Source organism: Panulirus ornatus, chromosome 7, assembly GCF_036320965.1.
Source record: "Panulirus ornatus isolate Po-2019 chromosome 7, ASM3632096v1, whole genome shotgun sequence".
Taxonomy (NCBI): domain Eukaryota; kingdom Metazoa; phylum Arthropoda; class Malacostraca; order Decapoda; family Palinuridae; genus Panulirus; species Panulirus ornatus.
The window spans coordinates 46,606,725-46,622,258 of NC_092230.1; the positions used below are offsets into that span (position 1 = coordinate 46,606,725).

Genomic DNA, 15,534 nt, shown 5'->3' on the forward strand with positions numbered 1-15,534 from the left:
GTAAAATATGAACCTGTACCCTTATGTGAGTGCTTCTTTTTCATCACTTTGTACACCATTTAATTCAAAGTAAGTCCAGTTTCTATTCACTATATCTCCATACATAAAATCATTCATTGTATGCAATCGCAAATCATCCCTCTGGTGACCCCATCTGAAATTTATCAAGCCCTAATTATTTTTCTCTGTCTCTCCCATCTCATCCATAGTGCTCTACACCTCGTACCTTTAGTTATACATTATATCTCCTTGACCAGCCATTCATAAGTCATATATTCCACATTGATTATGCCATCTTTACTAATACATTCACTTTTCTAGTGATTGCAATATATGAATTGTCCATATTGCATCTTTGTTCTTTACGCTGTCCTTACAATTCCAATTATACTGCCCAAGTTAAACACCTCCAGTGCTACTTTTATTATTATTGTTTTTCTTTCCTGAGATGATTGAAGAATACCAGAAAACATACATAGTGCCATTTTATTAAAGACAACAGGGACAAAAATGAATGACGAATTTCAGAGGTATAAGTCTGTTGAGTTAACTTTGTAAGGTGTATAAGAGAGTGGTGACTGGATGGTATTGGAATTCTTAGAACATCAAATTAAGGAGTAGTGTGACTTCAGGATAGTTACAGGATTTGTGAACCAAGTGTTTGCTTTGCAAATTTAGTGTAAGAAATACTTTGGGAAAGATAAGAGTTGTATGCGGCATTCTGGAAAAAGTAAGAGAAATGGTTGACAGAAAGGCCTTTTGGAAGATGTTATGAGTATGATAGGTATGTGAAGATTTCCTAAATGAAGTGAGTATTTATTACTAAGAGAGTAATGCATGTGAGCAAGTAGGAAAGAAGGAGAGTGAGTGGTTCTTGGTGAGGTTGGGTCTGCATCAAGGATGTGATATCTGCTGTTATTTAATCTCTTCATAAATGTAATGATGAGGAAGGTGAATGCAGAGGTATGAAAACAAGGGCAGATCTCTTATACTAGGGATGAGGGGGCATGGGAGGTGAATCAACTGCTGTTTGCAGTTCTCATATGAGAAAATCTAGGAACTGGTGACAGATTTTGGAAGAACATGTGAAAGGTGAATGTTGAGGGAATGTGAAAAAATTAACGGAATGAGGTGCATGAAAGTGGAAGGTTAGAAATTACAAAATGCTCTGTGTGTTGAAACTCATATTCCCTTAGCACACATTACATTAGCTGATATTTTTAAATGAACTGTAGTTGGTATTTTTTAATGAAGTGAGATGTTTTAAGCAGTTATGGGAATCGGGGCATAGTTGATACATAGACAATGATTTGAATCTTAAAGTCTTTCTTTATTCTCTAGGGAGTTGAAAAGACTCGACGATTTTTATTGGAGTGGCTTTCATTTTTGCACCGTTACATCCCAGTGGGTCTCCTAGAGCAGACTCAGAAGATCAATCAACGCCCCCCAACATACCATGGTCGGGATGATCTTGAGACTATGATGGCTTCACGTAGTGTTAATGACTGGATCAAAATCAGGTGAGACTCCCATAACTGTGTGATGTTATGCTGATTGATAGTGTGATGGCCAAGATCATTGATATTGATCATCTCTCAGAGCTGAAATATCTTTTGAATTTCTAAGAACTTCTTATCAGAACTTTTATTATTGTGGTGTAACTTAGTATTCTTTTTAGTCCTCAGAAATTTTAACTGTGGTACAACTTATTGTTTTCTCTTTAATCCCCTCAAAGAACTTTTTGCATAAATGACAAGAGAGATGTGATAAAGAAAATGAAGTATAAGTATAGTGCTCATTTGGTATATAAAAGCAAATATTGACAGAAGTTTAGATGAGATAGGCTAAAGAGGGATCTAGGGAAATTTGCCAAGAGTAGGTTGCACATAGATTATCAGTAAAAAGAAAAGAGTTATGGAGTATATTATGCTTCTGCATTGTGTGATAATGATGAATTCCCTTCTCCATTAATGTTTTTATCCCTTTTCCCAAAAGAATTTAAGCCACATTTGTAGTTTTTCTGAAAGGTTGACATGTTCCATTTTGTTGTCTTTCATTGCATTTGAATTGTCCACTATCTGTTTTATCCTAAGACTCAAGTTCTTGAAGTCATTCCAGACCATTACTGAACAAAGATGATGAAAAATCTGTATTGGTCCTGTCACAGCAATGACTGAATGTCAGTGATTAACAGTCAACATGCATTGTGAACAAATTCCAATCATATTGTCAAAACCCACCCACACTGGTGCAAGTTCACCTTAAACTCTTCATCTGTGACTGGCAGTTAGATTACTTGTCTAGGTTGTTGAGATGAAATACTGTGGTTAGCAGGCTGTGTCAGTGGGTTGGTGTATTGTTTATATTAAATATTTGTTGCTGATTAATGGCTTTTGATTGTTTTTAACGACTAGTATATACTATATATATATATTTATTTTGCTTTGTCATTGTCTCCCGCGTTAGCGAGGTAGCGCAAGGAAACACACGAAAGAATGGCCCAACCCACCCACATACACATGTATATACATACACGTCCACACACGCAAATATACATACCTATACATCTCAATGTATACATATATATACACACACAGACATATACATATATACACATGTACATAATTCATACTGTCTGCCTTTATTCATTCCCATCACCACCCCGCCACACATGGAATAACAACCCCTTCCCCCTCATGTGTGCGAGGTAGCGCTAGGAAAAGACAACAAAGGCCCCGTTTGTTCACACTCAGTCTCTAGCTGTCATGTAATAATGCACCGAAACCACAGCTCCCTTTCCACATCCAGGCTCCACAGAACTTTCCATGGTTTACCCTAGACGCTTCACATGCCCTGGTTCAATCCATTGACAGCACGTTGACCCCAGTATACCACATTGTTCCAATTCACTCTATTCCTTGCACGCCTTTCACCCTTCTGCATGTTCAGGCCCCGATCACTCAAAATCTTTTTCACTCCATCTTTCCACCTCCAATTTGGTCTCCCACTTCTCCTCGTTCCCTCCACCTCTGACACATATATCCTCTTGGTCAAGCTTTCCTCACTCATTCTCTCCATGTGACCAAACCATTTCAAAACACCCTCTTCTGCCCTCTCAACCACACTCTTTTTATTACCACACATCTCTCTTACCCTTACATTACTTACTCGATCAAACCACCTCACACCACATATTGTCCTCAAACATCTCATTTCCAGCACAACCACCCTCCTCCGCACGACTCTATCCATAGCCCACGCCTCGCAACCATACAACATTGTTGGAACCACTATTCCTTCAAACATACCCATTTTTGCTTTCCGAGATAATGTTCCACACATTCTTCAAGGCTCCCAGAATTTTCACCCCCTCCCCACCCTATGATTCACTTCTGCTTCCATGGTTCCATCCGCTGCCAAATCCACTCCCAGGTATCTAAAACACTTCACTTTCTCCAGTTTTTCTCCATTCAAACTTACCTCCCAATTGACTTGACCCTCAACCCTACAGTACCTAATATTTTTTATTATACTTAATATGTGCATAATATATATATATATATATATATATATATATACACATGATGTATACACATATACATACACATACACAGACATATACATATATACTTTTTCTTTCATACTATTCGCCATTTCCCGCGTCAGCGAGGTAGCGTTAAGAACAGAGGACTGGGCCTCTGAGGAAACATCCTCATCCAGCCCCCTTCTCTGTTCCTTCCTTTGGAAAAAAAATATATATATATAAAAATATATATATATATATATATATATATATATATATATATATATATATATATATATATGTATATATATATATATATATATATTGTGTGATCGGGGCCTGAACATGCAGGAGGGTGAAAGGAGGGCAAAGAATAGAGTGAATTGGATCGATGTGGTATACCGGGGTTGACGTGCTGTCAGTGGATTGAATCAAGGCATGTGTATGGGGGTGGGTTGGGCCATTTCTTTCGTCTGTTTCCTTGTGCTACCTCGCAAACGCGGGAGACAGCGACAAAGTATAAAAAAATATATATATATATATATATATATATATATATATATATATATATATATATATATATATATATTATCCCTGGGGATAGGGGAGAAAGAATACTTCCCACGTATTCCCTGCGTGTCGTAGAAGGCGACTAAAAGGGGAGGGAGCGGGGGGCTGGAAATCCTCCCCTCTCGTTTTTTTTTTTTTTTTTTTTTTTTTTTTTTTTTTTTTTCCCCAAAAGAAGGAACAGAGAATTGGGCCAGGTGAGGGTATTCCCTCAAGGCCCAGTCCTCTGTTCTTAACGCTACCTCGCTAATGCGGGAAATGGCGAATAGTTTGAAAGAAAAAAAGAAAATATATATATATATCTTTCTTTCTTTTAAACTATTCGCCATTTCCCGCGTTAGCGAGGTAGCGCTAAGAACAGAGGACTGGGCCTTTTTTGGAATATCCTCAACTGGCCCCCTCTGTTCCTTCTTTTTGGGGAAAAAAAAAAAAAAAAAAAAGAAATATATATATATATTTTTTTTTTTTCAAACTATTCGCCATTTCCCGCATTAGCGAGGTAGCGTTAAGAACAGAGGACTGAGCCTTTGGGGGAATATCCTCACCTGGCCCCTTTCTCTGTTCCTTCTTTTGGAAAAATCAAAAAGAGAGGGGAGGATTTCCAGCCCCCCGCTCCCTCCCCTTTTAGTCGCCTTCTACGACACGCAGGGAACATGTGGGAAGTATTCTTTCCCCCCTATCCCCAGGGATAATATATATATATATATATATATATATATATATATATATATATATATATTTTTTTTTTTTTTTTTTTTTTTTTTTTTTTTTTTATACTTTGTCGCTGTCTCCCGCGTTTGCGAGGTAGCGCAAGGAAACAGACGAAAGAAATGGCCCAACCCCCCCCCCATACACATGTACATACACACGTCCACACACGCAAATATACATACCTACACAGCTTTCCATGGTTTACCCCAGACGCTTCACATGCCTTGCTTCAATCCACTGACAGCACGTCAACCCCTGTATACCACATGACTCCAATTCACTCTATTTCTTGCCCTCCTTTCACCCTCCTGCATGTTCAGGCCCCGATCACACAAAATCTTTTTCACTCCATCTTTCCACCTCCAATTTGGTCTCCCTCTTCTCCTCGTTCCCTCCACCTCCGACACATATATCCTCTTGGTCAATCTCTCCTCACTCATTCTCTCCATGTGCCCAAACCATTTCAAAACACCCTCTTCTGCTCTCTCAACCACGCTCTTTTTATTTCCACACATCTCTCTTACCCTTACGTTACTTACTCGATCAAACCACCTCACACCACACATTGTCCTCAAACATCTCATTTCCAGCACATCCATCCTCCTGCGCACATCTCTATCCATAGCCCACGCCTCGCAACCATACAGCATTGTTGGAACCACTATTCCCTCAAACATACCCATTTTTGCTTTCCGAGATAATGTTCTCGACTTCCACACATTTTTCAAGGCTCCCAAAATTTTCGCCCCCTCCCCCACCCTATGATCCACTTCCGCTTCCATGGTTCCATCCGCTGACAGATCCACTCCCAGATATCTAAAGCACTTCACTTCCTCCAGTTTTTCTCCATTCAAACTCACCTCCCAATTGACTTGACCCTCACCCCTACTGTACCTAATAACCTTGCTCTTATTCACATTTACTCTCAACTTTCTTCTTCCACACACTTTACCAAACTCAGTCACCAGCTTCTGCAGTTTCTCACATGAATCAGCCACCAGCGCTGTATCATCAGCGAACAACAATTGACTCACTTCCCAAGCTCTCTCATCCCCAACAGACTTCATACTTGCCCCTCTTTCCAGGACTCTTGCATTTACCTCCTTTACAACCCCATCCATAAACAAATTAAACAACCATTTTTTTTTTTTTTGTCGCTGTCTCCCGCGTTTGCGAGGTAGCGCAAAGAAACAGACGAAAGAAATGGCCCAACCCACCCCCATACACATGCCTTGATTCAATCCACTGACAGCACGTCAACCCCGGTATACCACATCGATCCAATTCACTCTATTCTTTGCCCTCCTTTCACCCTCCTGCATGTTCAGGCCCCGATCACACAAAATCTTTTTCACTCCATCTTTCCACCTCCAATTTGGTCTCCCTCTTCTCCTCGTTCCCTCCACCTCCGACACATATATCCTCTTGGTCAATCTTTCCTCACTCATTCTCTCCATGTGACCAAACCATTTCAAAACACCCTCTTCTGCTCTCTCAACCACGCTCTTTTTATTTCCACACATCTCTCTTACCCTTACGTTACTTACTCGATCAAACCACCTCACACCACACATTGTCCTCAAACATCTCATTTCCAGCACATCCATCCTCCTGCGCACAACTCTATCCATAGTCCACGCCTCGCAACCATACAACATTGTTGGAACCACTATTCCTTCAAACATACCCATTTTTGCTTTCCGAGATAATGTTCTCGACTTCCACACATTCTTCAAGGGTCCCAGGATTTTTGCCCCCTCCCCCACCCTATGATCCACTTCCGCTTCCATGGTTCCATCCGCTGCCAGATCCACTCCCAGATATCTAAAACACTTCACTTCCTCCAGTTTTTCTCCATTCAAACTCACCTCCCAATTGAATTGACCCTCAACCCTACTGTACCTAATAACCTTGCTCTTATTCACATTTACTCTTAACTTTCTTCTTTCACACACTTTACCAAACTCAGTCACCAGCTTCTGCAGTTTCTCACATGAATCAGCCACCAGCGCTGTATCATCAGCAAACAACAACTGACTCACTTCCCAAGCTCTCTCATCCCCAACAGACTTCATACTTGCCCCTCTTTCCAAAACTCTTGCATTCACCTCCCTAACAACCCCACCCATAAACAAATTAAACAACCATGGAGACATCACACACCCCTGCCGCAAACCTACATCCACTGAGAACCAATCACTTTCCTCTCTTCCTACACGTACACATGCCTTACATCCTCGATAAAAACTTTTCACGGCTTCTAACAACTTGCCTCCCACACCATATATTCTTAATACCTTCCACAGAGCATCTCTATCAACTCTATCATATGCCTTCTCCAGATCCATAAATGCTACATACAGATCCATTTGCTTTTCTAAGTATTTCTCACATACATTCTTCAAAGCAAACACCTGATCCACACATCCTCTACCACTTCTGAAACCACACTGCTCTTCCCCAATCTGATGCTCTGTACATGCCTTCACCCTCTCAATCAATACCCTCCCATATATATATATATATATATTTTTTTTTTTTTGCCGCTGTCTCCCGCGTTTGCGAGGTAGCGCAAGGAAACAGACAAAAGAAATGGCCCAACCCACCCCCATACACGTGTATATACATACGTCCACACACGCAAATATACATACCCACACAGCTTTCCATGGTTTACCCCAGACGCTTCACATGCCCTGATTCAATCCTCTGACAGCAAGTTAACCCCGGTATACCACATCGATCCAATTCACTCTATTCCTTGCCCTCCTGTCACCCTCCTGCATGTTCAGGCCCCAGTCACACAAAATCTTTTTCACTCCATCGTTCCACCTCCAATTTGGTCTCCCACTTCTCCTCGTTCATATATACACTTGTACATATTCACACTTGCTTGCCTTCATCCATTCCTGGTGCCACTCTGCCCACAGGAAACAGCATTGCTACCACATGCTTCAGCATGGTAGTGCCATAAAAACAGACAAAGAAAGCCTCATTCGTTCACACTCAGTCTCTAGCTCAGTGCATGGCTCTATAATTACGAACCGCATAATCACAATATTCTACGAGTAAACATTAGTTACTTATTAACGGGCATCATTGTTCCCTAACTTACATTTCAATGACAGATTCGAATTCAGCATGAAAAATAGTCCTTACACTGAGGTTTTCAAGGAAATCTATTCTCTGTATAAAAAACTTTTTATATTAGAATTGAAATACAACATAATGAGACATATCTGTGTTTGAAATAATCACGGAAAATATTACGTAATGCTTCCCCAAGCGAACAGGTATCCTATAATTACGAACCAAATGATAACAGTAATCTGAAAGAGTAAACATTAGTTACTGATTTGAGGGTGTCTTTGATCCTGTACTTATTTTTCAACCACAGATTCGAAATCAGCATGAAAAATAGTCTTAATTCACAGGTTTTCAAGGAAATTTATTCTCTGCACAAAAATACCAAAAATTGCAGGTAATAGTTCAGGGAATTTTTTAACTCAAAAACCTTTTTGCTTTAGAATTGAAATATGACATAATGAAATGTATCTGTACCTGAAATAATCACGGAAAATATCTTGTAACCTTTCCTCAAGGGAACAGATACCCTTTAAATATGGACCAAATAATAACAGTACTCTAAATGAGTAAACATTAGTTATTTACTTATGGGCTTCCTTTTTCTCCAACTTACATTTCAACCATAGATTCGAATTCAGTGTGTAAAATCGTCTTAATAATGAGGTTTTCTAGGAAATCTATTCTCCGTACAAAAATACCAAAAATTGCAGGTAATAGTTCAGGGAATTTTTTTAGCCCAAAAACCTTTTTGTTTTATAATTGAAATACGACATAATGAAACATATCTGTGCTTCAAATAATCTCAGAAAATATCTCATAATGCTTCTCCAAGTGAACAGATAGCTTGTATTTATGAACCAAATGATAACAGTATTCTAAAAGAGTAAATACTAGTTACTTATTTGAGGGCGTCTTTGTACCCCAACTTCAACCACAGATTTGAATTTAGCATGAAGAATAGTCCTATTACTGAGGTTTTCAAGGAAATCTATTCCCGTACAAAAAATACCAAAAATTGCTGGTAGTAGTTCAGGGAATGTTTTAGCCGAAAATCTGTTTTCTTTTAGAATAGAAATACGACAATGAAACATATCTGTGCTTGAAATAATCATGGGAAATATCTCGTAATGCTTCTCCAATTAAACAGATACCCTATAATTACGAACCAAATGATAACAGTATTCTGAAAGAGTAAATATTAGTTACTTATTTGAGGGCGTCTTTGTTCCCCAACTTATTTTTCAACCACAGATTTGAATTTAGCATGAAAAATAGTCCAATTACAGAGATTTTCAAGGAAATCTATTCCTTGTACTAAAATACCAAAAATTGAGGGAATTTCTTAGCCCAAAAAACTTTTTGTTATAGAATTGAAATACGATATAATGAACCATATCTATGCTTGAAATGATCATGGAAAATATATAGTAATGTTTCTCCAAGTGAACAGATACCCTGTATTTATGAACCAAATGATAACAGCATTCTTATACAGTAAACTTTATTTACTTATTTGAGGGCGTCTTGGTTTCCCAAATTATTTGTCAACCATAGATTCGAAGTGTTTTAGATATCTGGGAGTGGATCTGGCAGCGGATGGAACCATGAAAGCGGAAGTGGATCATAGGGTGGGGGAGGGGGCGAAAATTCTGGGGGCCTTGAAGAATGTGTGGAAGTCGAGAACATTATCTCGGAAAGCAAAAATGGGTATGTTTGAAGGAATAGTGGTTCCAACAATGTTGTATGGTTGCGAGGCGTGGGCTATGGATAGAGTTGTGCGCAGGAGGATGGATGTGCTGGAAATGAGATGTTTGAGGACAATGTGTGGTGTGAGGTGGTTTGATCGAGTTAGTAACGTAAGGGTAAGAGAGATGTGTGGAAATAAAAAGAGCATGGTTGAGAGAGCAGAAGAGGGTGTTTTGAAGTGGTTTGGGCACATGGAGAGAATGAGTGAGGAAAGATTGACCAAGAGGATATATGTGTCGGAGGTGGAGGGAACGAGGAGAAGAGGGAGACCAAATTGGAGGTGGAAAGATGGAGTGAAAAAGATTTTGTGTGATCGGGGCCTGAACATGCAGGAGGGTGAAAGGAGGGCAAGGAATAGAGTGAATTGGAGCGATGTGGTATACCGGGGTTGACGTGCTGTCAGTGGATTGAATCAAGGCATGTGAAGCGTCTGGGGTAAACCATGGAAAGCTGTGTAGGTATGTATATTTGCGTGTGTGGACGTATGTATATACATGTGTATGTGGGGGGTGGGTTGGGCCATTTCTTTTGTCTGTTTCCTTGCGCTACCTCGCAAACGCGGGAGACAGCGACAAAGTATAATAATAAAAAAAATAGATTTGAATTCAGCATGAAAAATAGTCTTAATACTCATGTTTTCAAGGAAATCTATTCCCTGTACAAAAATACCAAAAAGTTTGGGAATTTTTTAGCCCAAAAAACCTTTTTGTATTAGAATTGAAATACAACATAATGAGACATATCTGTGCTTGAAATAATCACGGAAAATATTACGTAATGCTTCCCCAAGCGAAGAGGTAACCTATGATTACGAACCAAATGATAAGAGTATTCTGAAAGAGTAAACATTAGTTACTGATTTGAGGATGTCTTTGTTCCCGCACTTATTTTTCAACCACAGATTTGAATTCAGCATGAAAAATAGTCCTAATTCTCAGGTTTTCAAGGAAATCTATTCACTGTACCAAAATACCAAAAATTGCAGGTACTAATTCAGGGAATTTTTTAGCCCAAAAAACTTTTTGTATTAGAATTTGAATACAACATAATGAGACATATCTGTGCTTGAAATAATCACGGAAAATATTACGTAATGCTTCCCCAAGTGAACAGGTACCCTATAATTACGAACCAAATAATGATAGTATTCTGAAAGAGTAAACATTAGTTACTGATTTGAGGATGTCTTTGTTCCCGTACTTATTTTTCAACTACAGATTCGAATTCAGCACGAAAAATAGTCTTAATTCTCAGGTTTTCAAGGAAATCTATTCACTGTACAAAAATACCAAAAATTGCAGGTACTAGTTCAGGGAATTTTTTAGCCCAAAAAACTTTTTGTTATAGAATTGAAATATGACATAATGAAACATTTCTATGCTTGAAATGGTTAAGGAAAATATCTCGTAATGCTTCCCCAAGTGAACAGACACCCTAAAATTGCGAACCAAATAATAACAGTATTCTGAAAGAGTAAACTTTAGTTACTGATTTGAGGGTGTCTTTGTTCTCGTACTTATTTTTAAGCCACAGATTCATATTCTAGTACAGAGGTTTTCAAGGAAATTTATTCCCTGTACAAAAATACCAAAAATTGGAGTGAATTTTTTAGCCCAAAAGACTTTTTGTTTCAGAATTGAAATGTGACATAATGAAACTTATCTTTGCTTGAAATGATCATGGAAAATATCTCGTAATGCTTCCCCAAGCCAAAACATACCCTGTAATTACAAACCAAATAATAACAGTATTCTGAAAGAGTAAACTTAAGTTACTGATTTGAGGGTGTCTTTGTTCCCGAACGTATTTTTCAGCCACAGATTCAAATTTAGCATGAAAAATAGTTGAAGTACAGAGGTTTTCAAGGAAATCTATTCCCCGTACTAAAATACCAAAAATTGCAGGTAATAGCTCAGGGAATTTTTTAGCCCAAAAACCTTTTTGCTTTAGAATTGAAATATGACATTATGAAACATATCTGTACTTGAAATAATCACCGAAGATATCACGTAATGCCTCCCCAAGCGAACAGATACCCTATAATTACGAACCAAATGATAACAGTATTCTGAAAGAGTAAACGCTACCTATTTGAGGATATCTTTGTTCCCGTACTTATTTTTCAGCCATAGATGCAAATTCAGCATGAAAAATAGTCCTAGTACAGAGGTTTTCAAGGAAATCTATTCCCTGTACAAAGATACCAAAAATTGCAGGCAGTAGTTCAAGGAATTTTTTAGCCTAAAAAACTTTTTGTTTTCGAATTGAAGTATGACATAATGAAACATATCTATGCTTGAAATGATCATGGAAAATGTCTTGTAATGCTTCTCCAAGCGAACAGATAACCTATAATTTTCGAAGCAAATAATAACAGTATTCTGAAAGAGTAAACTTTAGTTACTGATTTGAGTGTCTTTGTTCCCATACTTATTTTTCAGCCATAGATTCAAATTCAGCATGAAAAATAGTTCTAGTACAGAGGTTTTAAGGAGGTTTTAAGGAAATCTATTCCCTGTACAAGAATACCAAAAACCTTTTTTGCTTTAGAATTGAAATATGACATAATGAAACATCTGTACTTGAAATAATCACGGAAAATGTCTTGTAATGTGTAATGTTTCCCCAAGCGAACAGATACCCTTTAAGTATGAACCAAATGATAACAGTACTCTAAAAGAGTAAACATTAGTTACTTATTTATGGGCTTCCTTTTTCTCCAACTTACATTTCAACCATAGATTCGAATTCAGCGTGTAGAATTGTCTTAATTATGAGGTTTTCAAGGAAATCTATTCTCCGTACAAAAATTCCAAAAATTGCAGGTAATAGTTCAGGGAATTTTTTTAGCCCAAAAACTTTTTTTTTTTTTTTTTTTGTAATTGAAATACGACATAATGATACATCTGTGCTTGAAATAATCACGAAAAATATCTTGTAATGCTTCTCCAAGTGAGCAGATACCCTGTATTTACAAACCAAATAATAACGCTGTTCTAAAAGAGTAAATATTAGTTACTTATTTGAGGTCATCTTTGTATCCCAACTTATTTTTCAACCACATATTTGAATTCAGCATGAAAAATAGTCCCATTACTGAGGTTTTCAAGGAAATCTATTCCCGTACAAAAATACCAAAAATTGCAGGTAATAGTTCAGGGAATGCCATTGGTGAGAAGAGAGTGTTTGAAGATAAGCAAGCTTGGAAAAGAGACTTGTGAAGAAATTCCTGTCGAGATTGAATATAGAATAACAAAAAGTGAAAATAGATGTAGCAAGGGGAATGGGTAAGTATGAGAAGTATTTAGGGAAGCATTGCTGGCATGTGTGAAAGATGTATGTGGCATGTGAAATGTGGGAGGAGGCCAGATTAGAAAGGGTAGTGAATGTCGAGAGGTATTTGCTAGTGAGAGAGAAAAGGAGGCGTTTTGGAGGTATTTATAGGGAAGGAGTGCGAATGATTAGGGGAGGTCAAGAGAAAGGTGCAGGAGTTGAAAAAGAGGGCAGGTGAGAGTTGGGATGTATGAGTATCTGTGAAGTTTAGGAAGAGTAAGATGTTTTTGAAGGAGCTTGATAATATGCAGAAAACAAGACAATAGATAGGAATGTTTGTGAAGGGAATTGGCAACAGGTAGTGATGAATTGAGGAGATGGAATTATTATTTTGAAGAACTGGGCAATTGTAGTTGTTGTTTGGCAGTCATCAACCAGCAAAGTACATTATCAGTGCTACTCTCTCTTGGTTTTGGGACAGTTATGGCTGCTTAGTGAGCCAGCACTTCATTGGTTTTCAAGTTGCACTCCTCTGACCCAGGGAGCTCTCTTTTCTTTCTACCTCACTCATGTGTGGACTACTGCCAATTTGTTCACAGATATATGATCACTCCTTATCATGCATAACAGTTGACAAGGCTTAATTCACACAGCTCATTCTTTGTAACTTTAGATTTGCCTACAGTGAGCAGTATGTGCTAGCCCTGCCTTTTGGCAAATTGGTAGGAATCATAGATAAAAGTATTAGGTGGGAACATTACAGTAGAAACATTGGGTAGAAGTAGTAGGTAGGAATATTTGGGAGGAGTATTAGCTAGTAATAGTCAGGAGAAATGTCAGGTAGGAGCCTCTGCAAACAGTGTGCCAGAGTTACCCTCTGCAAGTGGCCTGTTAAGTTTAAAGTGCAAAAGGCTAAGGAGTGGCACTGGAGTTCACTAGTTATGGAGACTATTGCCATGGCCGGCACTTTAAGAGAGTTCCAGGTAGGAACAGGTGTCATAGGTATTGGTAGATTGAAGAGATAGCCTGTTGAATGTGTTTGATGATAGGTTGGCAGGTTTAGGGTGTTTAGGTTGGGGTGGTATGTGAAGTAAGAGAGTCATGGAGAGTCCTTCAGTGAAGAAAGAAGAGGTGGTGAAAGCCTTATGCAAAATGAAAGATGGTAGGGCAGCTTGAGTGGGTGATATTGTAGTTGAATTTATTAAGAAAGGGGATGACTGTGTTGTTGATTGGGTAAATATGGATCATAATGAAGTGCCTGAAGATTGGCAAAATGCAATAGTGCCATTATGTAAAGGCAAGGGGGGAGAAAGGTGAGTGATCAAAATGCAGAGGTATAAGTTTATTGAGTGTACATGGTAATTTGTATGGGAGGGTGGTGTTTAAGAGATTGAAGGCATGTATAGATTGGCAGATTGGGTAGGAGGAATATGGTTTCAGAAGTGTTAGAGGATGTGTGGATCAGGTGTTTGCTTTGAGAAATGTGTTAGAAGCACTTAGAATTACAGATGGATTTTTATATGGCATTTATGGATCTGGAGAAAGCATCTGGTAGGGTTGATAGGGATGCCTTTTGGAAGGTTTCAAGAATATATGATGTGGGAGGAAAGCTGCTAGAAACAGAAAGTTTTTATCAGGGGCATATGTCATATATATGAGTGGGAAGGGAGGAGAATGAATGGTTCCATGTAAAGGCTGGTCTGTAGCAGGGATGTTTGATGTTGGTTGTTTGATTTGGTTATGGGTAGAGTGTAGTGAGAGTCTTGGAGAGGGGGTTGAGTATTCATTCTGAAGGGGATGAGAGGGCCTGGGAAGTGAGTCAGTTGTTGTTAGTTGACGATATAGCACTGATGGGAGATTTGAACAAGAAACTGCAAAAGTTGGTAACTGAGTTTGTAAGTGTGTGTGTGCGAGGAGGAACTTGAGAGTAAATGTGAATAAAAGTAAAGTTATTAGGTTTAGCAGGGTCAAGGGACAGGTTAGTTGGGGTGTGAATTTGAATGGAGAGAAATTAGAGAAAATGAATTGTTTTAGATGCCTGGAAGTGGATATGGGAGCAAATGGAACCATAGAAGGAGAAGTATTGTGATATGGGTGAGGGGATGAAGGTCATGGGAGAGCTGAAGAATGTGTGGAAATAGATTGTTATCTGGGACGGCAAAAATGGGTATGTTTGAAGGTATAGTAGTCCTGACAATATTACATGAATGCAAGGCATGGGGTATAGATAAAGCTGTGCAGACAAGGGTGGATGCATTAGAAATGAAATGTTTGAGGACATTATGTTGTGTGAGGTGATTTGATTGAGTAAGTGATGACAAGGTAAGAGAGAGGTGTGGTAATATAAAAGATGTGGTTAAAAGAGCCTAATAAGTTTTGCTGAATTGGTTTGGACATATGAAAGGAATGAGTGAGAAAAGGTTGACAAAGAGGATATGTGTCAGAAGTGGAGGGAATGAGAAGGGGAGACCAAATTGGACATGGAAGGATGGAGCAGAAAAGATATTGAGTAATCGTGGCCTGAACATGTAGGAGGGTGAAAGACATGCACAAGATAGAGTGAATCGGAACAGTAGAGTGAATTGGAACAGTGTGGTGTACTTGGGTTGACATGCTGTTGAAGGACA

The 15,534-nt window shown here is 38.6% G+C and overlaps 1 protein-coding gene across 4 annotated transcripts in view; it reads left to right on the forward strand.

Annotated features, from left to right (window-relative positions):
• Positions 1–15,534, forward strand: part of Dus3 (Dihydrouridine synthase 3) — a 62,911-nt gene that overhangs the window by 44,911 nt on the left and 2,466 nt on the right. For 2 of the 4 annotated variants that reach the window (XM_071663710.1, XM_071663712.1), the window contains one exon: positions 1,346–1,520. In XM_071663710.1, the coding sequence (XP_071519811.1) occupies positions 1,346–1,520 (175 nt within the window). Of the gene's footprint in view, positions 1–1,341; positions 1,521–15,534 lie in introns of all 4 variants that reach the window. The other 2 variants (XM_071663711.1, XM_071663713.1) reach the window with 1 other exon arrangement.